General features: G+C 42.5%; 1 protein-coding gene across 2 annotated transcripts in view; it reads left to right on the top strand.

Moving 5' to 3' along the window:
* Positions 1-25,463, top strand: part of ttc28 (tetratricopeptide repeat domain 28) — a 145,375-nt gene that overhangs the window by 69,462 nt on the left and 50,450 nt on the right. For both annotated transcript variants that reach the window (XM_061733978.1, XM_061733979.1), the window contains 2 exons: positions 2,045-2,317; positions 2,400-2,530. In XM_061733978.1, the coding sequence (XP_061589962.1) occupies positions 2,045-2,317; positions 2,400-2,530 (404 nt within the window). The remainder of the gene's footprint in view (positions 1-2,044; positions 2,318-2,399; positions 2,531-25,463) is intronic.

Raw genomic sequence — 25,463 nt, 5'->3', positions numbered from 1 at the left:
GTCTTTCCCTCATGGCATTGTGTTAACATGCACACCTGAATGCTTCAGATGTCAAAACATCTTCTTTGGATCTGTTGTTCCAACGCCCTCCAAGTACACAGAAAAGAAAGATAACCACCAGATAATTGTGGTTGGTTTGCTCCTGATGTCACAGTGAGGTAGCGCTGGGCTTTGTGAGATCGCTCTTAAAGGAGCATCCAACAGACACTCTTCAAAGCAGCCAAGGCAGCTGCAAGACTGCTCAAAACCCTTAATCAAACCTGTGAAACCAGAGACCGTCACTGGTGTCCCTGCTCCACTGAAGCCTTTTTGGATGTCTTTTGTTGATACTAGTCTGGATTCTCCCTTCCTTCTATCTCATGTGTCCTTTCTGTGATCACAAAGTTTCAGACGATCAGAATTTCAACTCAGAAACAGATGGCGGTTTTGGGAGACGTGTCATTTCCAGTTACCTGTAGGGCTGCAACTAACAATGTTTACCTGGCGCTGTAATCTATTGGGCATCTGCAACTCTCAGCAGAGATAGAAAGGGAGGAAGATGACAGTGAACGCTAATGCGCATATACAGCTCTCAGCAGAATAACGAAGGAAGGCAACGCCTCACTCTGTTGTTTGACAATATTTAACAGTTGATTTCGTTTGCGACTATTTCTATTATCGATTTTTGTATTGATGTTTGTTCTGTCAGACTAATCCATCAGCAGCTAACCCTGACTTAGCTGCTGATGCAGCTGAACTTGAAGTGGATGAATAAAACTTTAGATGACAGATCTGACATTTAAATCATATACAGCACATACATTTACAGTTTAAATAGTAAATAAGAAGTGGATATTTAATCTTTGTCAGTATGTCAAACAAAATTCCTAAACTAAGCTCACGTGTAACCTTTAGTTGTGCAAATTGTTTAATAGGTTTATTTCTATTTAACCAAGTAAATAAAAGCAGAGGCAACGTGTCAGCAGTGCAGCGGTACAAGAACGTAACTTTACAAACATCAAGCTGATGTTTGAAAATGAACCAAGTACATGAGGCTTGTGCCAAAGTACTCTGCTTTGACTCACTGTTCCAGGTGTTTTGAGTTCATGAGAGATGTTGAAATCCTTACAGATCGCAGCTCTGAACTCTTTCTGCTCGACATCCCTGACCCCCCCCCCCAGACCTGAAATGAACACCAGATTTCCCTCAGGTCAGCCACACGTCAGCTTGTGGATTGGGCTTCGCTCATCTAACGACAGCTTACCTCACAGTAACGGAGCGGCAGAGTTTTTCTAGGACGTCACATTACCAGTTAATGATCAGAAAAAGACCTCAAATGCAGATGAGCTGAAGAGGAGGAGCCAAAGATGTGGAGCAAGTGAAAAATGGGATGATGTGACCATTTTCCCCCTGGATCATCATGGAGCCTCAGAGATCCCTGGACGGAGGGATGGATGAGCTTGTCACACTCAAAGGAGACAGGAGGACTATCTATTTTGTTAGACTGTAGCTGGAGGACCATGTTCTGAACTCCAGCTCCTCTACATTAATTTCAGATAGATAGATACAGGTAGACTAAAGACTTAGTCTACCTGAGAGATTATTAGAAGTGGGTCAGGAGTGCTGGACAGCAGCAGATGGTGTAATTGTGGAAACGTAACTGTGTAGGAGCACCTCTGCACAACAGATGCTCAACTGTTGGATGCAAGTTTCCATCAATGACGTCCGCTCGGACGGTTCGCCTGTGTTACCTGCTGATGCTACCTGTGTTGTCATCACCACAGCTCCACCGTCAGACTGGAAATCCTCCAAGACATTCATCGTGAGCAAATCTACAATATAGTCCAGGAAGCAAACCACCAAAATTCAGCTTGGCAGACGATCGCTAAATTGTCTTCAAATTGGTCTTTTCCCACCAAAGTGGTTCCATCGGTGCTTCAGAACCAGTTAACAAGCATGATAAGAAGCAACCCCAAACTCTGAATCATATTCTGCATTTTGTTTTTGAAACATGTTAAATGGTACCAGGTTTCTTTTCTTACAGTTATTTGTCTCACTTCCTCAGGCTCACTTGAGCCCACTTACCAGCAGCTGCAGAAGATGAAGCTGGACAAGAGTCCATTCGTGGTCGTGTCAGTCATCGGCCAGGAGCTGCTGACCCACGGTTTCCATGGCGCCTCTGTCGTAGTGCTGGAGGCGGGGTTGAAGATCGGCACGTGTTCGCTAAAGCTTCGCGGGTCCGTCTTCTCCGCGCTGAGCTCTGCGTACTGGTCTCTAGGCAATGTGGAGAAGAGCATGGCCTACATGCAACAGGACCTGGATGTGGCCAAGACTTTAGGTATGAAAAGTGCCCCAAAAAATTGTGCATGCTGGGTAAAAAGACAGCTGAAGTGAGAACACACTGTATGTTTCATCCTCAGGGGATCAGTCAGGTGAATGCCGTGCTCATGGGAACCTCGGCTCTGCCTTCTTCTCTAAAAGCAACTACAGAGAAGCTCTGGCCAACCACAGAAACCAGCTGGTGCTGGCCATGAAGCTCAAGGACAGAGAAGTATGGCTGCACGTCTGTGTGAATAGGCGTGCTCATATGATAACGCACGTATAGATCTGCGGCCAGTCTTTCAGTCTGACCTTGTTCTGCTTGTAATATTGCTAAATTAGAGGTAAAAGCCTGGTTTCAGTTTACGATGCAGAAAATGACATTACAGATACGAGCTCTTTCCTCAGCAGGAACGAGAGATTTCCAACACTGCTTTTTGGGTTTGGGGGTTCTTTCAGAATGAACGTGTTCAGTAACAGTTAAACAGGAACATTCAAAAGTGTATTTCAAGAGATAAAAAAATATTGTTCTGTCCCTTAAAGCCACTCTGTGTATGAATACTACTTCCAACCACATGGGGGCTTATGGAGCCAAATCAAGGCCAAAAGTTTTGCTAATTTGAAAATAAAATTTGAACCTGAAAATTCTTTTTTACAGTTTCAATTTTATTTTTTTCAGTATCAGATCTTTTTTTCAGTTTCAAATCTTTTTATTTCAGTTTCAAATCTTTTTTTCAGTTTCAAATCTTTTTTTTTCAGTTTCACTTCTTTTTTTTTCAGTTTCAAATTTTTTTTTCAGGTTCAGACTTTTGGCCCGGATCTGGCGTGGGGGGCGTGGCATCAACTGAGAGGGGCGTGGAATCATGAGTGACAGCAGAACAGAGAAGGCGGGAGACGTTCCTCAGTCATGTCGCCTTCAGGAAACGTAGGTTGCAGAAGTTATCAGTAGAAGTATGATTCAACATTGTATATACACCATATTCACGTGATTGGCAGTGGGAAAAACTGATATTAGTGACACATTTCTGTTTGAAAGGCTGTTTTAGACCGTACTTGGCACCAATCGCAGTATAAAAGCAATAAACTATGCCAGACTGTACAGTTCAACAGCCACACTTTAAAGTTTGACATTTCCCACTTCCACATACTACCAAGTACGGTCTAAACAGCTTTTTAAACAGAAATGTGTCACTAATATCAGTTTTTTTCCACTGCCAATCACGTGAATATGGTGTATATACAATGTTGAATCATACTTCTACTGATAACTTCTGCAACCTACGTTTCCTGAAGGCAACATGACTGAGGAACGTCCCCCGCCTTCTCTGTTCTGCTGTCACTCATGATGCCACGCCCCTCTCAGTTGAGGCCACGCCCCCCACGCCAGATCAGGGCCAAAAGTCTGAACCTGAAAAAAAATTTGAAACTGAAAAAAAAGAAGTGGAACTGAAAAAAAAGACGTGAAACTGAAAAAAAAAGATTTGAAACTGAAAAAAAGATTTGAAACTGAAATAAAAAGATTTGAAACTGAAAAAAAGATTTGAAACTGAAATAAAAAGATTTGAAACTGAAAAAAAGATCTGATACTGAAAAAAATAAAATTGAAACTGTAAAAAAGAATTTTCAGGTTCAAATTTTATTTTCAAATTAGCAAAACTTTTGGCCTTGATTTGGCTCCATAGGGGCTGCATATCACATGAACGTGGTATCATAAGAAGTGTCTCTTCTCATTAGCACAATATTTTTTCACTATCTGTTTGATATTTTATTTGGTTTTATTTGGTTATATGAATAAAATCAAGTTTAAGAACCCATATTTTTAGTTTTTTAAAGCAGGCGATAAAAGCAGCAAGCACAGAGACCTCCATCCTCCCATGTGAGTTGGTTTAAAAAAAGGAAAACACAGATATTTTATGGAAAACATGCAGACTTGAATGTCACACATCCACTGCACAGCAAGAGATGCTCCCTTTGAGTCTGTTGTTCAGACCATTCAGAGTAGATGATTTGTTCAAGGCGGGACATGAAGGTGAGAATGACCCTGCGGGAATCGCTGTGCTCTAATAGCAGCATGTTGAGACGGGGTGATGGGGATCCGCATCTATCCATGATGATGTAGGTTGTTGGTGTCAGAAGAGCGTACGTTTGTATTTGCAGCTCTTAGTTATGTCCGTCATTTACTACGTGTTGTTACCACGCGGCCTGTTGCAGTACTGCAGCTCATGTTGTCTTTCTTTGTATTTGCGATTTGAGATTTTCTACTGAAGTTTTTTATGTTAAAAACATTTTTTTCCTATGATGTTTTTGATGTGTCATTTAAGGTATTTTTATTAAGCTGCGATTCTGGCACTTTTCATATCTGCTACGATGAGTAACCATGACAACAGGAATGTTGTTTACACCTATGAGCACTCACAAGCCCAGTAGAAATCCAAACCGGTTCAACAGAAGTGGTCTAGAGCTCGAGTACCACAGGGAGTGGTGTGATCCAGTTTAGTAGTGGGTTTGTAGCGATTTTGTAGTAGTTTTGCAGCAGTTTTGCTAGTTTATGTTTTAAAAGTTTACTGGATTCTCTGTCAGGAAATGGTGGAGTAGGACCCAGATGCAGGAGACGGAGGCAGGAGTTCCAAAAATAGTGATTTATTGTACTTAAATCAAAGAAAAGCACTGCTTAGCAGGATTGCAAAAACAGGAGCTTAAACGTGAATCAAGAACTACAAAAACCTGACATGAAAACACGGAGGGAGGAAACAGTACGGACCAGCCGGGAGCAGGGGAAAGATAAGACCAGATATACACAAGGGTTAACGAGACACAGACTGCTTTTACATGCAGTCAATAATCATAAACCCATAAACCCGAATATTAGCAATAACCCGGTTTTGCACGGCCATGTAAACACCAATAACCCCTTTTGAATAAGCGGAATTTGCTCATATTCAGGTTTTTAAAAACCCAAATATGACCCCTGGGTTACTCCTTTTAAAACCTGAATATTCTGTCGTTTATACGCCTAACGGGATATCCCCATCAAACGGAACAGGAAGTTTTCTGCGCATGCTCTTTTCGCAAGGAATCTTGTTCTTTTGAGTCCGGGAAATACTTCTAAACACGGAGAAATGCAAGACCACGCCACACTTTTGGAGTGAGGAGGAGACTAATCATTTTATAAATGTAATGAAGGATATGAACATTTTGGCATTTGTAGACGGTAGAAAGTACCGGGATAGTGAGATTTACAAGAAGGTGAGCGAAAAGTTGCACGAAGCAGCATTTGTTTTGAATTTGGATACAGGAAGAAGAAGCAGAAATGACGGGAATTGCGTCATGATGTTCTCCGTGCGTCGCTGGTTTGATCGGGATATCCCAAATGATTAATTACCATGTATACAGGGATAACCCTGTTTGCTCACACATGTAAACAGAATATTCTGAATGTTTCAGTAACCGGAATATTAGCAATAACCCGAATTTTGACTGCATGTAAACGTGGTCACAGGTGCAGATGATCAGGGCAGATGTGACACAGGAAAGTCAAGACAGAACTCAAACAGAAAGACAGGGCTTCAAAATAAAACAGGAACTATCAAAACCATAACATTCTCTATGCCATTCTCATGTCTGTCTTTCTTCCAGCTCAATCTGTTGTGTGTGGACTTGATGCATGTGTTTGAGGGAGCAGAGCTGACACACTTCAGCGGCTTCTAAACCACTCTGTAGTACCTTCTGAGACCACAGTGATAGACTCCAGTGGCCACGATTCACAGCCGCTGGTGCAGCGTTGATGTTTCACGGCAGTTCTCCTCCCTGCACTACATCTTGAGCTTCAGCTGTATCAAGAATAAAAGGATAAGAAACAAGAGGAAGTCTTGCATCTGAACACAGTGAAAAAGCTCCCGGTAATGCGACGTTACTTACTTCTCCAGAAAGAATATGATGACTTCAGTTCCAGACCTGCGTCCTGATTCCGCCTGTAACTCTCCAAAGAGTAACACGAGCGATCCGGCACAGACTTATGTAAAAGGTTTCGAGAGGAAGTTTTTGAAACTAAAACAAGTTATACAATGCTGCTTTAAACCATTTCTTACTTTCTTGTCACGGGAAATGTGAACCTGTAAATAACATTGATAATGGAGGCTTAGTCCTAGATTGGACTCCAACTGGACTCCAACTCTTCGTTGTGCAGTTTCAGGATCTGTCCTCTTGTGGTTCATGTCTTACCTCGCAGGAAGATCCTTCAGAGTGTCATGGCAAGGACGAGTGTCCAGATCGCATGAGCTGGCAACAGGGGTGCCACAGGAATCAGTGCTTGGCCCTCTCGTTTTTTCACTATACACCTCTTCACTAGGTGAAATCATCAGCTCTCATGGCTTCTCCTACCACTGCTATGCCGATGACACCCAGCTCTTCCTTTCTTTCCCACCTGGCGACACGGCCGTCTCAATGCGAATATCGGCCAGTCTTTCTGATATCTCTGCATGGATGAAGGACCATCACCTTCAGCTAAATCTGTCCAAGACTGAGCTTATTGTCTGTCCAGCCAGCAGTGGTGGACAGTAACGGAGTAAATTTACTTGAGTACTGTACTTAAGTACATATCCAGAAGGGGGCACGGTGGCGCAGCAGGTAGTGCGGCCGTCTCACAGCAAGAAGGTCCTGGGTTCGATTCCCGCCGGGGACGCTGTGGGCGCTGAAGTGCGTGTTAGTTCTCCCATGACTTCAGTGCCCCCACCCTGGGTGGGGTTGGAGAAAGGGCCTTTCTGTGTGGAGTTTGCATGTTCTCCCCGTGTTCCCTTGGGTAGCTAATGGGAGCTACCCTCACAAAAACATGCAACAGTCCTGGGCTATACATGCCCCCTCTGGCCAACCGGGGCGCCAGATGGGGTGGGGAGGATCTGGCCGGAATAACGTGATCCTTCCACGCGCTACGTTCGGCCGGAGAATCCTCATCCTGTCTGGTGAAAAGAAGCGGTCCATCACTCCTCAGGATAAGAAGGAGACCTGAGCTCAGTGTAGGGCCCTCCTTGGGTTGGCAGAGGGGAGCAATGCCCAGGACTGTCTAGGTATGAGCACTGGGTGATAAAATGGGTAAAAAATCGGGGATAAAAAAAAAAATATTAAAAAAAAAAAAAGTACATATCCAGAGGATTTGTACTTTACTTGAGTATTAGATTTCTTTGGTACTTATTACTCTTACTTGAATACATTTCCAAGACAAATATTTTTACTTTTACTCAAGTAAATTTCTAGGAAGGCTGAAAAGTACTCGTCACTTTCAGGTCTGCTCTTTTTTCTTCTTCCCTAAAATCCTATTTTTAGACGGATATTGGGAGACAGGCACAGAGACAGACAAGACAGACATGGGGAGACAGTTTGTTATGCTCTATATTGCTATATTGTACTGGTACATGTCCTTCCTGTAAAGTTAAGTGACTTCAACATTGAGTTATTGAAAGCAGAGATGTAGTTTTTTGTAAAGCAGTGGTCTTTGAGGGGGATCCAGACTTAGTTGGATGGTGCAGGTTCATTTGGTTTCAGTTCATGATTGTTAATAAACTCTGCATCATCTGCTGTCCTCTTATGATCCCATTCATTTGATTTGTTTTTGGTGTTTCTGCAGGTTTTATATAACATTGTGGTTCTAAAAGCAGCACATCAGTGCAGCTGGTTTCAAAGAGTTAATTCTCAGAAACAAGAGTTAAAAGATCCTTAAATTAATTTAGAAAAAATATAGTAATTTACTGATGTGGAAAATAAGAAATGTACTCTTACTCTTACTTTTACTTAAAGTAAATTTAAAAGCATTTACTTTTGGATACTTAAGTACCTTTAAAAGCAAGTACTTTTCTACTCTTACTCGAGTAATATTTTGACTGAGCTACTTTTACTTGTAACGGAGTAAATTTTGACCAGTACTATTTGTACTCTTACTCAAGTACTGGGGTCGAGTACTCTGTCCACCTCTGCCAGCCAGTCAGTCCTTACGTCCTCAGATAAGCGTGCAGCTGGATTCCACCAGACCAGCCCATATTTTCTGTCAAGAATCTTGGCGTCATGTTAGACAACTAGCTGACCTTTAATGAGCATGTTGCCTCGGTTTCCCGGTCTTGCCGTTTCGCTCTCTACAACATCAGGAAAATCAGACACTACCTGACAGAACATACGACACAGCTCTTGGTTCAGGCTCTGGTCATGTCACATATTGACTACTGTAATTCCTTCATGGTCGGCCTTCCTGCGTGCTCAGTTAAACCTCTGCAGATGATCCAGAATGCAGCAGCACGTCTGTTCTTCAACCAGCCCAAGAGAGCTCTTGGGTCCGCTGCTAATCACCCTGCACTGCCTTCCAGTTGCCAACAAGTTCAAATCTCTGCTTTTGGCTCACCAAACAATTACCCATACGGCTTGCCTACCTTCACTACTTGATCCAGAGCTACACTCCCTCTCGACAGCTCCGCTCAGCCAATGAAAGACGCCTGGTGCTTCCTGACTCTTCTCCTCCATTGTTCCCCGATAGTGGAATGACCTACCAAACTCCGATCCGCAGGGTCTGTACCTAGTTTTAAGAGCAAGCTAAGGACTCAGCTCTTTAAGGAGCACTTCTGCATCTAGTAAGCTGCACACACTTTTAGACGTAGCTTTCTTATATATAAAAAAATATATATATATTCTAGCCCTGGCGTGACAGCACCTGTGTCCAACTGGACTCTCAGCAGTCTGACCAGCACTTATCCAGCTGTACCCTCCTATGTGATTTTGTGCTTGTGTTCTCTCAGATGAAAGGCGCTTTGGATAAAAGCGTCTGCTAAATGACAGTAGTAATAGTAGTTTTCACACAGTCCAGGCAGAAAGCGACTGCAGACAGAGCAGTAAAAATAAAAGAGTGGCTGCAAGTGTACTTTGTAGTATTTTGCTTCATTGTTGTTGTCTAATTGGTGGCTTGTTGGTGGATGGCGTCCTCTACGACGCCACCTTCATCTATTCGGCATGGAGTCAGGATAGTCCTGCCAGACTCTGGCGTTTCCATGGAGGATGTTCTTTTGGCTGAAGGTGAGCATGTAAGACATGATAACATTTCTTTTGCTTTGCGGATGAACAAGGTTTTTATTCGACGCCTATAACCGTGTCCGGTGTACCCCCGTTTATTTCGTATGAACAGCTTAAGAAAGAACTCAGCAGATTCGGAAAGCAAGTTTAAGACTGTGAGTTTGGGGGGTAAGGATCCTAAGCTCAAGCATATCCTGTCTATGAGGCGACAGGTGTTCATGTTCCTGGAGTCGCCGGCACAGACTTTAGAGGTGTCGTTCAGGTCGAAGCATGGTGAAGGTTCCTATGGTTTATGCGAGTTTGGGGCAGTAGAACTTTTTTGAATGTGGGAACGTGGGACATAAACGTTTTGTTTGTCCTCATAAGTGGTGGGCCGGTGTGTCGGGTAATGATGTCAGCGCTGGTCCCAGCGATGGTGCCAGGACCGGCTCTGTTGTCAAGCCCCCTGCTGGTTCCGCCGCTGGCTCTTCTGCTGTTGATCTTGCTTCGGCTGGTGCTGGGACAGGCGGTGCTGCTGGGTCTGCTGGCGACTCCTCTGCTGTGATGATGGCGGCGGGGCTGGCTGGCATGTTGTCCATGATGATGATTTTTCACAGTTAGATCCTAATTTTTCTGGTGATGTGGCCACGTTTAGCGGTGTTCCGAGTAGTGATCCTGAGGTAGTTGGAACTTCTTGTTGTCAAAGTTCAGCTGTATTTCCTGTACATTCCCGTGCAGATGTTTCTGAGGATCATGCAGGAGGCAGTGCTGTGAATGTTGAGGAGAGTTTTTGTGTAGATGAAGGTGAAATGGATTTTGACTCTGAATCAGATGTAGCATGTGTTGCAGATCTTTCTACCAGGTCCAAGGATCTGTATTCCTTGGAGGATATAAACAGTTTTTTGGATGAGACTTATGAAAAGTCAGTTAAGGTCAGCAATTACTTCAGTGATACTGATAAGTTAATTTGATCCGTTAGTGTGCTGAAGAGACAGGTGGGTTTTGACCTCTTGGAGGAACGGAAACAGTACCGTCTTAACAATTCTGAAAAAAATCTGCTAGGGGTAAAATGAATATGAGGACTAGGAAAATTAAATAATTTACATGATGATGCATCACATAGGTTTATTTCTTTGCTTCTTCCTCCATTGTTCATTTGCTGTTTTTCTTTTCTCTGACCTTCTTATGCCTGGCATTAGGGTGGGATCCTTGAATGTGAATGGTGGGTGGGATAGTAATAAGAGAACTTTGAATCGTGAAATTGCAGTCCAAAAAGGGGTTGTTATACTTTTTCTGCAGGAGACTCATTCTGCTCCAGCGGATGAGGTAGACTCGGGGTTGTGGTGGGACGGTAATTTTGTTTTCAGCCATGGCTCCAACTTTAGTGCAGGTGTAGCTATTTTATTTAAGAAAAATGTATCTGTGAGCATCCTTTCGGTAAGCTAGGTCGTTCCAGGCAGATTGGTATTCGTTAGGGCAGAGATAGGTGGTTCTGTGTTTGTTTTGTGAATGTTTATGCTCCAAATCATGGTTCTGAGAGGGTTTCTTTTTTGATGATCTTCATGGGGAATTGCAACATTGGCATCAATACGAACTAGTTGTTGCCGGTGATTTTAACTGTACTCTGGATTTGACTCTGGATAGAACGAATGAGGAACCACATCCACTTTCTTCTTGGAGCCTTAAGACTGTTGTCACACAGTGGGATTTATTGGACACACGGGTTAAATTTCCACAAGTTAAACAATATACACGGGTTCGAGTGAGGGATGATTTAGTAACTGCTGCAAGCCTGGATCGTGTTTACATCTCGGGTAATTTGGCTTCAGCGGTTACATGTAGTACTATAAGCCCTGTTGGGTTTACGGATCATCATCTTGTCACTGCAAGTTTAGTTATCTTACCAGGTGTATGGACTAAGTCATACTGGCATTTTAATAATACACTTCTCAAGGATAATGGGTTTTGCGAGAGATTTGAGTACTTCTGGGAGCGGTGGAGGGCGCATAAGACTTCTTTTGGCTCCATAAAACACTGGTGGGAAGTGGGCAAAGCTCAAATTAATATTTTCTGTCAAAAATATACTTCACATTCCACTGCTGCAGTGAAAGCTGCCGTTTGTGAATTGTAGAAATATATCACATCTATTTAAGAGGGGTTGCTGAAGTGCCCGGATCCTGGAGCTGGTCGACTGTTACGGGAGAAGAAGTCTGCGCTGGGCTCTTTTCTGCATGAACGTGTGATGGGGGTGCTGGTCTGATCCCATTCCCTCCAACTTAAAGACATGGATGCTCCGACTTCTGTCTTTTTTAACCTTGAAAAGTCTGTTGCTCAGAAGAAACTGATGTCTTGTTTAGGGGTGGGTTAGAAATATCGATATATCGATATTTTATCGATATACATCTGTAGGAACGATTATCGATACATAAATCCAAGTATCGATTTAAAAAAAAAAATAATAATAATATATTTTTTTTTTTTTAAATCCCAATTTTTTTTTTTCCCCCATTTTATCACCCAGTGCTCCTACCTAAGTCAGTCCTGGGCATTGCTTCCTCTACCAACCCCGGGAGGCACCTACATTGAGCTCAAGTCTCCTCCTTACTTGAGGAGTGAGCAGGCTGCTTCTGTTCACCAGTCAGGGTGGGGTGCCACCGTGCCCCTCGATTTTTTATTTTTTTTTGAGAATCCCTTCCATTGCCAAAGCAAAATAGGTATTGTAACTAAAATATCGATATCGAATTGTATCGAATCGTATTGGAAATCATATCGACTTGGGACCTAGTGTATCGGAATCGTATCGCATCATATCGGGAGGTCAGTGATGATACCCAGCTCTAGTCTTGTTTGAGGTTACCTGGCGGACATCTGACCACTGATCAGACTGAGATGCTGGGCAATGCAGTCGAATTCTATTCTGGCCTCTTAGGGAAACAGCCTTGTTGCATGGAGAGCAGGACGGACCTCCTGGATTGTCTTCCTTAGATCAGTGCGGCGGAGTTGACTCTGGCCGTCAATCAGATGGCTCTTGGACGAGAGCCAGGGATTGATGTTCTCTCCTCAGATTATTATAAGCACTTTTGGTGCATTATTGCATCAAACCGTTGACCACAATATTCTGCTACAGCGTCTTCACACCACCATTGGCCTCTCCAACTCTGCCTACAACTGGTTCTCCTGCTATATGACTGAAAGAACCGAGCATGTTGCCCTGGGGAAAGTCACATCAGAGGCCCACATGGTCACCTCCGGGGTTACCCAGGGCTCAGTATTAGGACCATCTCTGTTCGCAATATACCTGCTCCCCCTTGCTCATGTAATCAGCAGGCATGGACTGTCATTCCACTGCTATGCAGATGACACACAACTGTATTTAAAAACTGGCTGGAGGAGATAAAAGCATGGATGAAGCAAAACTTTCTTCAGCTAAACAGCTCCAAGTCTCATGCAACCTGGACCTTTTGTGGACCTTTTTGGACTTTCGCCTTTTTATGTGTCTGTGCTGCAAGCATGGAAGGCTTTCAAGGTTTCTTGCATATCTGATAAGACTCTGGGCATGTGGTTGTTTGAGGAGCCGTTTCTTCCATCTTCGAGGCTGGAATCCTCCAGTCTGCGGGTCCGGCTCAGGGAGGCCAGATGCACAAAACTTGGCCATCTGCTGAAGTTGTCGAGTACATCCATGGAAACGCTGAGGCAGCGTTTGAACATTACATCTATCAGACTGACTGGCTGCGACTCTCTCACAGCCTTTGCAGTCTTTTGCAGAAAGCGAGTCTCTGTCTGACCAGTGGGATGAAGAATGCATTTATGGTTTTCCCAACTTGTCTGTGGACCCTGCAGTAGGAGAATGAGGAGGGTTGCCTATTGTCTTTTGGGATTCCTCATTCTGATAAATTTCAGTGGCTGAAGAAGAAAGCGGTGTATCAGGTCTGCCTGAAGGTGCTGAACCTCCGTTCTCTGATGGGGTTACAGGACTTGGGGTGGACTGAGTTTTTTGACCCAGGGTTTTCCCCGAGAAGCAGTTGGCGGTCCCTGTACAAGCTCCCCATTGAGAAAAGGACAGTGGACCTCCAGTGGAGGATTGTACATGGGAGTATAGCTACGAACAGATACAGAACACACCTGTATCCTAGTGTGGGGGAGGTGTGGGGTTCGACCAGTGTCCCCGTCTTTTTAGTCTTTTTCATCTTTTGCGGTGATGGTTTCACTGTTTTGATGTGGTGTTTTCTTTTAATTTGTTTGTTTTTGGTCCTAAGTACAGTGTAAAAGAGAAGACTGTCGATACGCTTATTCGTTTGTTCGTTCGTTCGTTCGTTTTTGTTTATTTCAAACATGTATAAAAAACAGAAAAAAGATAAGAAAACAAATACAGGTGGGCATTCCACCACATAAAGAAAAAAATAACATCAAAACACATATTTCAAGTTACATGTTCGAAAAGGAGTGGGAGGAAGTATAATCTCACCCCCTTTCCACAACTAAACATAAATTATATTTCTGTATTTATTTTTTTATACTATACACTAATTGTATAAATAAATATCATTTTTACAAAAATAACCTGTTTAATGCAAGATGGAAGCTCTATCATAAATATAATATAACTATGATATAAATATAATATAACTATGATATAAATATAATACGTATATCTAAGTATATAAACATACAAAGACAACATGACAAAATAGCAGAACACACACAGCTGGTGATCTTTAAACACAGTCTTCACTTTTATACCTCAAATAAACCGTTTCTTTATATTTCTTCTTAAATCTTTTTATGTTTGTACATTCGTTTAACTCCACATTCAAACCACTCCACAGTTTAATTCCACAAACTGATACACAAAAACGTATTTTTGTTGTACGCACAAATAAAGATTTGAAATTTTGGTTACCCCTTAAATTATAACCCCCTTCCTTCCCAATGAATAATCTCTGAGTGTTATCCGGTAGCGAATGATTTTTTGCTTTAAACATTACTTGTGCAGATTGAAATGCCACTAAATCCATGAGTTTTAGTACTTTAGACTGTAAGAATAGTAAGTTAGTGTGATCTCGATATCCAGCCTTATGAATGTATCGTATTGCTCTCTTTTGATGTATGAGTAATGAGTGTAACCTAGTTTTATAGTTATTGCCCCAAATTTCTGCACAGTAAGGGAAATATGGAAGAACTAGTGAACAGTAAAGAATGTGGAGGGCCCTGTAATCCAAAATCTATTTTGCTCTGTTAAGTACTGCATTGCTCTTTGAAACTTTGTTTTGTGTATGCTTAATATGAGATTTCCAGCTAATTTGATCATCCATTATTACTCCAAGAACTCGTTTTCGTTTACTCTTTCAATATCGCTGCCATCCCATTCAACTTTTATTTCAACTTCTCCAATTACCAAATTACATTATTTTTGTCTTACTCATGTTTAATGATAATTTGTTATCAGTGAACCATAATTTTAACTTACTCAATTCTGTTGTGACATCATCATTAGTTTTTGTAAATCAGTACCAGAGCAGAACAGATTTGTGTCGTCAGCAAATAGAACAGGTTTTAGTACTTTTGATACTTGGCATAAGTCATTGATGTAAATGAAAACAATTTGGGTCCCAGCACTGACCCCTGGGGGACACCACAAGTAATGTTCAAACATTTGGAACAGTAATCACCCAGCCTCACAAATTGCTTCCTGTCACTCAGATAGCTCCTCACCCACTGTAAAACTGTACCCCTGATGCCATACCATTCCAGTTTAGTAAGTAAAATATCATGGTTCATTGTATCAAATGCTTTTTTGAAATCCACAAATATTCCAAGTGCGTGCTGTTTCTGATCTATAGAACTTGTTATTTCTTCCATTGAATCTATTAATGCCAATGATGTAGATTTATTTATCCTGAACCCATACTGACAATCAGAGAGTAGTTTGTGTTAATTTATGAAATTTTCCAGCCGATTATTCAAAAGCTTTTCAAGAATTTTGGAGAATCGTGGTTTATTAATTTCTTGTGTGGTTTAGTTAAACATTCAATCTGGCTGACAAGGAAGAACCAGTTTTTTTTAGGTTCTGGTAGTGTTGTTGCACTTGCATTTTTGAAGGGTCTTCTGAAGTTCCGTCTTCGAGAGGACTACTCGTATTACAAAATGTTGGGCAACCTGGGGTCTTTTGAGGATAGATGGTCTGTCGGAGGGGTCTTGTGCTGTGTTGGGGGGTGAATGCAAGGACGGATTATCATGACCACGGGCCCTGGACACAAACTCGCTATGGGCCCCTACCTACAATAATATCCTACGTGCACGGTGCATGCCCTCCCCAATCACTCAGTTTGGTCACACAATGGCGCAGAGAATCCACAATCACACCGTGTGATTGTGGATGGCGGAGTGGCGGAGCGTGGGTCTCAGAGGGGGCGGAGCATTCTCGATGGGCCATTATGATAGTCATTTTAACGTTCAACAACATCATCCTACCCATCAAAATTTATTCTCACTTTTATTGAGCCAAGCCTATAGGACTATGCTGCAGAAAGCAGAGTAAAGTCACAAACTTGTTCAGAAGCACACACACACACACACACACACACACACACACACACACACACACACACACACACACACACACCGGCCTGACAGCTGTCAATCACACGGCGCTGAAAACTGGAAACTGAAACTGAAAACTCAGTCACGGACTGACTCAGTTCCATCTTTGATACAGTTTAAATACAAAAAAAAACATTACACAATCTATTTAGATAGAAATAGACACAGCGGTCTATAACATAATTTCTGAGCTCTATAACAGAGAATAGACTCGGCGGTCTCGTTGACAACAACACAAAGCTCATTCAAATAGGCAGGTGGTCAAGAATACCACAACTTTCTGATAAAGAAATTATTTATGAAGGTTACACTGACTCACCATAGTTGACTCTTCCATAACCCAAAATAATCCAGGTAACGTGGAAAACAGGGGAACATTCAAAACTTTGTACATGCTTAGTCCTCTTTTAAAGTTTAGCGCTCATCTCCTTCATGGCCGCAAATTTGCCGAGTCGGCAAATTAACTGTTAAGGCTGATTTATGGTTCTGCGTTAAATTAACGCAGCGCCGACGGCGTAGGGTACGCGGCGATGCGCGGAGGTTCTGCGTCGATTTAACGCGGAACCATAAATCAGGCTTTATATCCAATCAGCGTTACTCACAGCCCTGATGCGTTCAGGACAGTGGTAAATTAAGAATTAGTCTACACTGGCCGCACAATGCACATTTTATCGTAATTATAGCCTACAATTTACGATTATATATGAACGTATCACACAAAACGGGGCCCTATCATTGGGCCCTATGAGCTTGTAAATTTATTTTAATTTACACATAAAAAAAAAAAATAAATGTTTGAAAGCCGAGGGCCCCCATTGGCTCCAGGGCCCTGGGCACACGCCCACTTTGCCCATGCGGTAATCCGTCTATGGGTGAATGACGACCTTTTGTTTCAGTTTTGAGGGTTTTTCTGGGTGGGATGGGTTGATGATATCATTTGTGTTGTGATTCTGTGAATTGGTCAATAAAGGGATTGTTAAAAACAAACCCTCTCCACTTCTCTCTGCTCTACTCCTCTCTACTCCACTCATCTCCACTCATCTCTACTCAATTCCACTCCGTTCCTCTCTACTCCTATCCACTCCTTGCCAATAATCTCCACGATGTTTGGCCCGCAAGCACGGCCCACATCTGCAGCCTTGTTTGGACCCTGTTTGACCATGAATGACAGAACTGAACTCAGCCGTGTTCCACCAGACACAGAACGCATCTGCAATCTTCTTTCTTTTTAAGAAAACGTCCTGTAGACTCATGTCAAAGCCGCATTATGGCATCTGTGCCACATCTGGCTCAAAACATAAGCACTTGTTGTTTCTGTAGGTAAACCGTTGGTCCCTGACGTTGGTCAGATTAGGCCCAAATGTGTCTGCTGTTTAAAGGTGCAGTTTTTACATAATTAAATACTGGTTTTGATTTTTTTTTTTTTTTAAGATTTTTTTTATTGGAAGTAGTTTCTTGATTTTTTTTTTTTAACCCAACCACTGCAGGTCTGCAAAGTTTTTTACAAAGTTTAACATGAACCCATCTGACCTGGTTATGGTTGAAGGGGAGATGAGATTATATTGTGTTCATCCTAACGTGCTGTAAGAAACTGAACCCAGAGATTGCAAAGATATTTAGGAAACTTGCTGGATACAACAGTGCCAGCAGACCGACGACTCGTCCAGATTATTTCATCATCACAACTCAACTGGAAATGAAGAACAAACTTGCGTTTTTCTCTCAAATCCTTGCCCGAATGTTTCTCTCCCCCTCCTTGAGCTGCTCTGGCGCGCTCTCAGGTTTTCTGGGAAGAGGTTTTCTTCGCCCCGGGCCACATTTAACTCGGTGCCGTTCTCCTGAAATGCTCCGGACAGTTGGGAAAAGCGCAGTTAATTAGATGGCTGTTACAGATTATAGTTTGGCTCCTTTCGTGTTTCAAAGCACAAACTAAAGCTGTCATGCTGTTTGTGCGTGTGTGTGTGGGGGGGTGAGGGGGGGCTCCACCTTAGTTTAACCTCCCCCATATGTTCTGAAAGCACATTTAACTTCTCCAATATGTCATGCAGTGTGAAAATACAAGGTCTAATTAAGTCTCTGTGGATTTGTATTGTAATTGTGCCCTTGTGGTGTTTTTTAAATGTTTTTAATTTTAGATGTGCTTTTCCTTGGGAATTATAAAAGAGTGTGTGGTGATCAATATTGTTTGATGCTGGCTAGACTCTGATTTTGATCACTTTCTCAGCTGTGCCAGTTTGTAAACTAATATTTTTATGTTTATGTTTATTAAGGATCCCCATTAGCCGACGCACAAACGCCAGGCTAGTCTTCCTGGGGTCCTATTTAAAAAGTACAATATAAACAACAATACACAATAACATACAATTCCAGTTACAAAACATACACAGATCCAATTGCAATTAAAAAGAGAAGAAAAGAAGAAAAAGAAAAGAATAAATCACAGTTCCCAAAATGAAAACATAACACTATTAACTCTCCAATCTAAAAAATGACTTAACATGTTTTTTAAATGATTTCTTGTTTGGAATGCTCCTAATATTTAAAGGAAGAGTGTTCCATGATGAAATTGCTCTATATACAACAGTGTTTTTCATTGAATTAGTTCTTGGTCTTGGTAATGTAAGTTGACGCTGAGTTGAAGCTCTGGTACTGTAATGATGAACATTTGCACTATAACTAATCTGATTTGAGAAGGCAGTGGGATTCCTGCTATGAATAATGTTTCGAATAAATAATAATAAACTGGTAGATAACCTATGATTCACCTTCAGCCAACTGAGACAAGAATGCATTCGGTCAACACTAGATCGATAAGAATATCTGTGACATAGTCATCGGTTATTGGTTATTGGTTACCAAGGAGGCTGCTAACTGATAACCAATAAACAATAAGCCTCCCTGGTGAGGTCTATTTAGGGGTCCAGGAGGGGAAGATCCGGTGGAAAGTCAAATCTCTGATTCAAGAGGAGCAGTGTTGTTTTCTTGGCCATGAAACGGTTGACCTGCTCTACAACCTCCTCTCTAAGCTTATTGAGAAAATTGTGGACTCCAGGTTGATAACTTTTTTAGAAGAGCACACCATTCTTGAGGTGTTCCGGTCATACTACTGAATCGACTTGTAATGACAGCTGCCATTGATACAGTCGACCATCAGATTCCTGTGTCGCCTGGAAAGCTGGGTGGGCAATCGTGGGAGGGGGTTTTGTGGAGCGTCTTGGAGCTGCAGATTCCTCCAGAGCACATCTTACATGCGGAGTGTCTCAGGGTTCTGTTCTCGGCCCTCTTCTTTAAATTTGCTTCCGCCTGGATCTGTTCTCCTAAAACATGGGAATTCATTCCACCTTTATGCTGGAGACATTTATATTCCACTGAAGCATGAAAAAGCTTACTCTACTAAATAATTACTTTTTCAGTCTCTCGCTCAAAACTGTGGAACGAGTTGCCTTTGCAGACCGATTCACTTCACATTTTTAAATCCTCCCTTCATACATATTTTTTCATGTTGGCTTTTAACTCAGTATGAGATCTTGTTTTTACTGTTTTATTTTTGTTTTTGTTCTTTTATGTTTTGCATATTTTCTTAAATCTTTTTAATTTTTGAATGTTTTTTCTCTGAACCCACATTCAGCTAATTTGGTCAACTGTGTTGTTTTTAAAGTGCTCTACAAATAGAGTTGAATTGAGTCAGTACCCAACCAGTCTACATGTGCTTTGGGACTTGGAGAAGTTATTGGGGATTCCTGTGGGTGGTTCTCCTGGAGTATGGGGTGCTGGAATCTCTTATGCGGCCCCTCTACATCAGAGTTCACATTGTTGGCTGTAAGTTAAAATCCTTTCCAGTGAAGTTTGGCCTCTGCCAAGGCTGGCCTTTGTCACAGATTCTCTCACCTTTATGGACAGAATTTCTAGGTGCAGCCGAGGGGTGGAGGGGTCCAGTACGGTGGCCTCAGAATTGAGTCTCTTCTTTTTGCAGATGATGTGGCTCTGTTGGTTTCATCAGGCCAAGACTTTCAACTCTCGCAAGAGCGGTCCTTTAAAAGGAACCCTGGCTATTAAGACCAGTAGGTCTTAAAAGATAAATGTTGGTATCAATTATAACAATGTGATATAAAAAACCTTTTTGATGTCTTCGTTTTTATAAAATTTGAAAATATAATTTAACATGTAGGTCGCCATTGTTGTTTACATTCTGGGTAGTGACGTCAGACGGTGGCTCCTGCTGGCCCCCCTACACTGTTTTGACACCCAGAAACGGATGAAAACACAACTAAACAGGTGACGGCGCACCAGAAACACAGATCAAAACACAGCTAAACATTAAGGTGACGGCGCACCTACAAAAAAGTAAAAAAAAAAAAAAAAAAAAGTGCCGCACCATACAGCATGAACTACAAAAACACCATAAAACTCAGATAGACTAACCGACCACACGTTTCAACTAGCAGATAGCCGATGCTACAATAAAAACCCCAGCCAGATCTGGCGTCATTAAATTAAATAAAGATGTTCTTGCCTATTTGAAGCGAAGTCTGCGCCTCCCGTTTCGTCAAAGTCCCGGGCCAGTCCCCTCAGCCTCTGGTCTGTCATCACCCAGCACCGAAGCCGGTTTTAGGGGGGAGAGGGGTGGGCTATGCCCACCCAAACGTGCCTCCTGCCCACCGGCGTCTTCATCCCGGCGGCGGCAGCGAGAGCGGATGGCGGTGCGCTGCAGGCTCTAAAGCCCCGGCTACGCCGTCTACGGCGTAGGCTACGCAGGCTACGGCGTAGGCTACGCCGTCTACGCAGGAGCCTAATGCACTGGTAAGATGCGCACGACATTGATCATTTTTGCAGATCTCCCGTGCATCACAGAACTTTGATCCAGTTTGCCTGAACCGAGACGTCTTATGGGCTCCCTCGTCAGCCTCCACGGCCGGGAGAGTGCTGCTCATCTATGTTTTGGATACCTGTCCCAGTTAAACTAACGCGGCTTATCTTCCCAGAGCCACCGCTCTACGTCATAGCCCCCAGAATGCATTGCGCAGGTAAAACATGGCGCCTCCCGCAGGTCAAAATATGTGATAAACATTGTAGATTTTTAAAGCAATTAGATTATTTATGTGTTTCTAACAACATATTTTAGTATAAGAGAACAATTGTGGCTAATTAGGGACTACATGTCTTAATAGCCAGGGTTCCTTTTAACAACTGTACACTACCAACGTCGCTGTCCATTCACTTTGAACAGAGATGAACCGTTGCAGAAATGAACTGTGGGTTTGTGCACGCGGAGGGGCGTGGCTTACGACAACACTTTTTAACTTTTGAATCTTCACTGTAAGCAGCCAATCAGATTGCAGCTTCATTGAGCGCTAGCCAATGAAATTGCAAAACAGAGGCGTGACAGGTGAAAGTACACAATCTGTCTGCTTTTGGCCTTTTGAAAAAAAAAAGTATTTATTTATCTAATGTGGCCCGAGCATCTCAGTTGGTAGAGCCTCAGTCTTGTCCTTTGTGGGTGCAGTGTCTGCGTCGCCTCTCCTCGTACCTGCCGGGTTGTGTCAGGAAGGGTATCCAGCGTAAAACCTGGGCAGATCTGCTGTGGCGACCCCTCCTCTTTGAGGGACTAAGCTGGCATGGTTGAGAGGGTATTTATTTGTCTGATACTTATACTATCTGATCTGATACTTATCTTTCAGTATCTAGATCAGGAGTGTCCAAAGTCGGTCCTCGAGGGCCGGTGTCCTGCATGTTTTAGTTGTTTCCCTGCATCAACACACCTGATTCAAATTAATGGTCGTCATCACCTTGTCATCAAAGTCTGGATAGTTTTGTTGATGACCAAGCTCCTTGTATCACGGTTTGATAAAAAAAGGGACACATCTAAAACATGCAGGACACCGGCCCTCGAGGACCGACTTTGGACACCCCTTTCAAGACTGATGGCAATGCAAAGAAAACCAGCCTCCAGATGTTTTATTTCTGTAAAGTAATATAAAATCACGCTCATGGCCTTTTGATCAATATTGTTCTGTCAGATCTCGTGTTAGTGCACAGATGTGGTGATAATTGTGGAAACTCCATAAACTGTTTCTAATGGGCGCTTTCATCACTGCACCCTCTGTAATGGTCTCTCAGGCTCCTCTGGAGCTTCCCACCTGCGATGGTGGGTCACTTCTACAGGCAGACGCACACTCTCGGACACACACGCGGCCACTTAACAGCATGCGATTTCATCCAGGATCGAGAGTCCAATCGAAGAGCTGTCAGAGAGACGGATGAGGGTTTGAGAGGATTCATTTTAGTGAAAGCGGGGAGACTGGACTCTTATGTGTGTCTTGTGTGCGTTTGTGTTCGTTTGCTCTGACAGCAGGTTCAAGTGTCTGACAAACTGCCAGCTGTTTTATTAAATGAATTTATCTTGTGTTGTCTGGATCTCTGGATTTGTTTACTTGGTCTTTACCTCGTGTTTGTTTCATGTGTTGTGAAGGCAGCTCTGACTGTGCTCTTGACAGACGATTATTGAGCTTCTCGTGCACAGGTGTGCAGCCCGAGGCAACTCCAACATGATCATCACCAGAAATCCATATGTCCCGCTGTGTTTGCTTTGCTCGGAGAGCACGTGCAGCGGAGGAGAGTTTCCAAACAAAGAGCCTGGACCTGAGAGCTGAAATGTAACCTGCAGAAAACAGCGTCACACAATACAGACGTAAGAAAAGGACTTGATGAAATGATCATCGGCAGGTACCATCGACCCTATAAAAAGCAGTTTCCAGGTTCAGAACTTCCAGTTGTAAAAAACAATGCCAAGAAGAGAAAGACATCAGCAAGTGGTAAAACACCCTGTGAAATCACTTGCAGGTTTTCTGAGTGCTTTTGAAGCCTCTTCTTCCTCGTTCTTCATCTGGTCATCAACTGCCCCTCCAGTCCCTACGTGTCACTGTTTAAATACAGGAGATGTTAATAGGCTGGGTGATGACAGCTGGTCCACTTCCTGCTGCTGCATCAGCTGAACCGCTGCCAGACAGCCCCCCTCTACAGCTGAGCCAAAACCACACCCACCACCACGCCAACAAATGAAATTATTAAAAATATGAAAGACTATGTTCCGTTAGATCTTTATTCACAGATCAGTGGTCACTATAATGCTAAGTACTAAGTAGCTAAAGTGATGACTGCTAGCTATTGACTGTACCAGCTGCCAATCCGAAGATCACACCCACAATCATACCCCCCCACCTGTTTACTTATTAGATTTTTCTGCTTTTTACCTGCCTGAGCTCTCCATACGGGATAAAATAACAACTCAGCGATGGTGAATATTGGTATTTGATTCCATTTCTGTCAGTTTCTGTTTTCTAACGCGTATAAACACAGAGGTAAGTATGCAGACATACAGTGAAGCAGCTCTGACAACCAGACGTGACATGATTGGATTTTTTGTTTATCTTCAGGCCTAGGGGGAAAATCGTGTCCTTAAGGGAAATCAAGCACTTGTCTGGCCTGTTGGCTCTTCACACAGAAGCATCCTCGTCATTTATTAAATCTCCCTTTCCTGTGTAAACTTCTGCCGGAGACGTGTCAGCAGGGTTTAACGTGTTTACCCTCGTCACTCTGCTGGGAACTGGGATTTCTGTAGATGTGTGCTGTCATCTTTTCACAGATACACTCAAGAACTTGACAGAAAGAGGGAAGAGCACTGTGTGCTCCGGTGCTAATGAAAGGCAGTAAATTTCACCAAAGGTCGGCTCGAATGTTTTCAGTGACCGTTTTTAGGGCTCATTAGAACTATTACTCAAAGGAATGTTTGTTCTATACGTCCACTGACGGCAGTTAATAATCAGTTGGTTGAAACTGAATCATATTAATGCATTTTTTAGGGACATTTAATCCATAGATATTCAGAAAATAACGTAAAGAATAAAACATAACTCCCTTTGATGTGAACGTGTATTATTCTGCTAACAAAATACACTAAAACATGTTCAAAGAAGCTTAATATTCATTGATTAACATTTTATATAAAAGTAACGGAGACAGACTTAATCACAGCCGTGCAGGTGTGTCAGTGTGGATGTCATTTTATAAACTTCAATCATCTCTACTTGATATAGACTCAAACTGGAGCATTTTAAAGATCTGAATAAGTATTGATAGCCCCTCCATGCTTCACAGCCATGCGCTACGAAACAACCTATCAGAATCTGAAGCGATGGCTCGTGGACATCTGCTGGGATCTGTGATCGCAGCCACCAGCCACAATCAGCAGGATCACCACTTCCTGGTGTCATTAGATGCCCAAGTGTTTTAACTGGAACAGAGTGATGATTAGAGATGCACCGATCAGGATTTTGGGGGCGGATCACCGATCACCAAAAGCAGTATCTGCTGATCCCGATATTTCCGATCACCGATCACCGATCACAGCGTGAAATCCATAAATTCTTCAATATTGTTGTTTCATGTACACGATACTGACATTTTATTATTAGGTATCAAAATTAGGAGACGAGAAAGTATCATGAATTGACCACAGTTTTGTTGCAGGCTGCGACAATGTGCAATATTTCAGACTCTAGAGACTCTTAGAGATGACTTGGACTCGGCTTACAAAGAGTAAGTGTAGTTTACTAGATTAAGCTTTATTGTAGCAATAATTATGTGTACAACACAACATGTGCAGTGCAGCAACACAGACAACAGTAGACATGTCACTCTCTTAGAGTTGATACAAGTTGTAATCTCTAAACCTTAGTTTTCCTGTGGAAAAAGGAATTAAATCTTAAAATAAAATTAATTATGAAGGCTAAAGACGCGTTTAAACCCAATGTCTTCTACAACAAAAAAAGGCTGATGATCAAGGCATATGAATCCATTACCTTATGATGTAGTTCTTTATTTTTCTTGCTGTTGTTGCTGTCGTTTATAAGTCTCTCTTCAGCTTTCAGCTGAGTTAGCGGTGTGACTGCACGCTCCTTTACTTTCTCTGCCTTAGCGGCAGCCAACTTTGAACACCCGATATACTCCTTGATGTGAGAAACTTTAAAATGACTAATCAGCTTCGTTGTTTTGAAATTCTTTTGTAACATTCCTCCTCGGGGTATCTCCTTTGCACACACCTTGCCAACTGCAAATTTGTTGTCCTTTTCAGACATTGTAAAACTCTCACAATGGCGATGCCATTTTCAGTGTTGATGTTTTGTAGAGACTGTCATGCCTCCTGGGGAGACCTGGGTCTGAGATGTGGGAATGCACACCCTGGCTGCAGTAGCTGCTTTGAACTATTTTGAGAACTCTGATCAAAACCGATAGGGGCATTATCGGCTAATGTGATGGTGGTGAATATGATGGTGATGACGATAATAGTGGTGATGAATATGGTGAGGTGATGGTGATAATGGTGGTGATGACGATAAAGGATCATGATGTGATGCTGGTCATAGTGGTGAAGATGATGATGATGATGATGACACTTTTACTCTTTGTCTCGCTCATTTTATACTTGTATTTCATCAATATATCCAACTGTGCATCACAACTTTAAACTGCAAAACTATAAT

This window comes from Cololabis saira, chromosome 11, assembly GCF_033807715.1.
Source record: "Cololabis saira isolate AMF1-May2022 chromosome 11, fColSai1.1, whole genome shotgun sequence".
NCBI lineage: Eukaryota > Metazoa > Chordata > Actinopteri > Beloniformes > Belonidae > Cololabis > Cololabis saira.
Note: the sequence above shows the minus strand (reverse complement) of the source record. Positions and strands in the feature narration are given on the sequence as shown.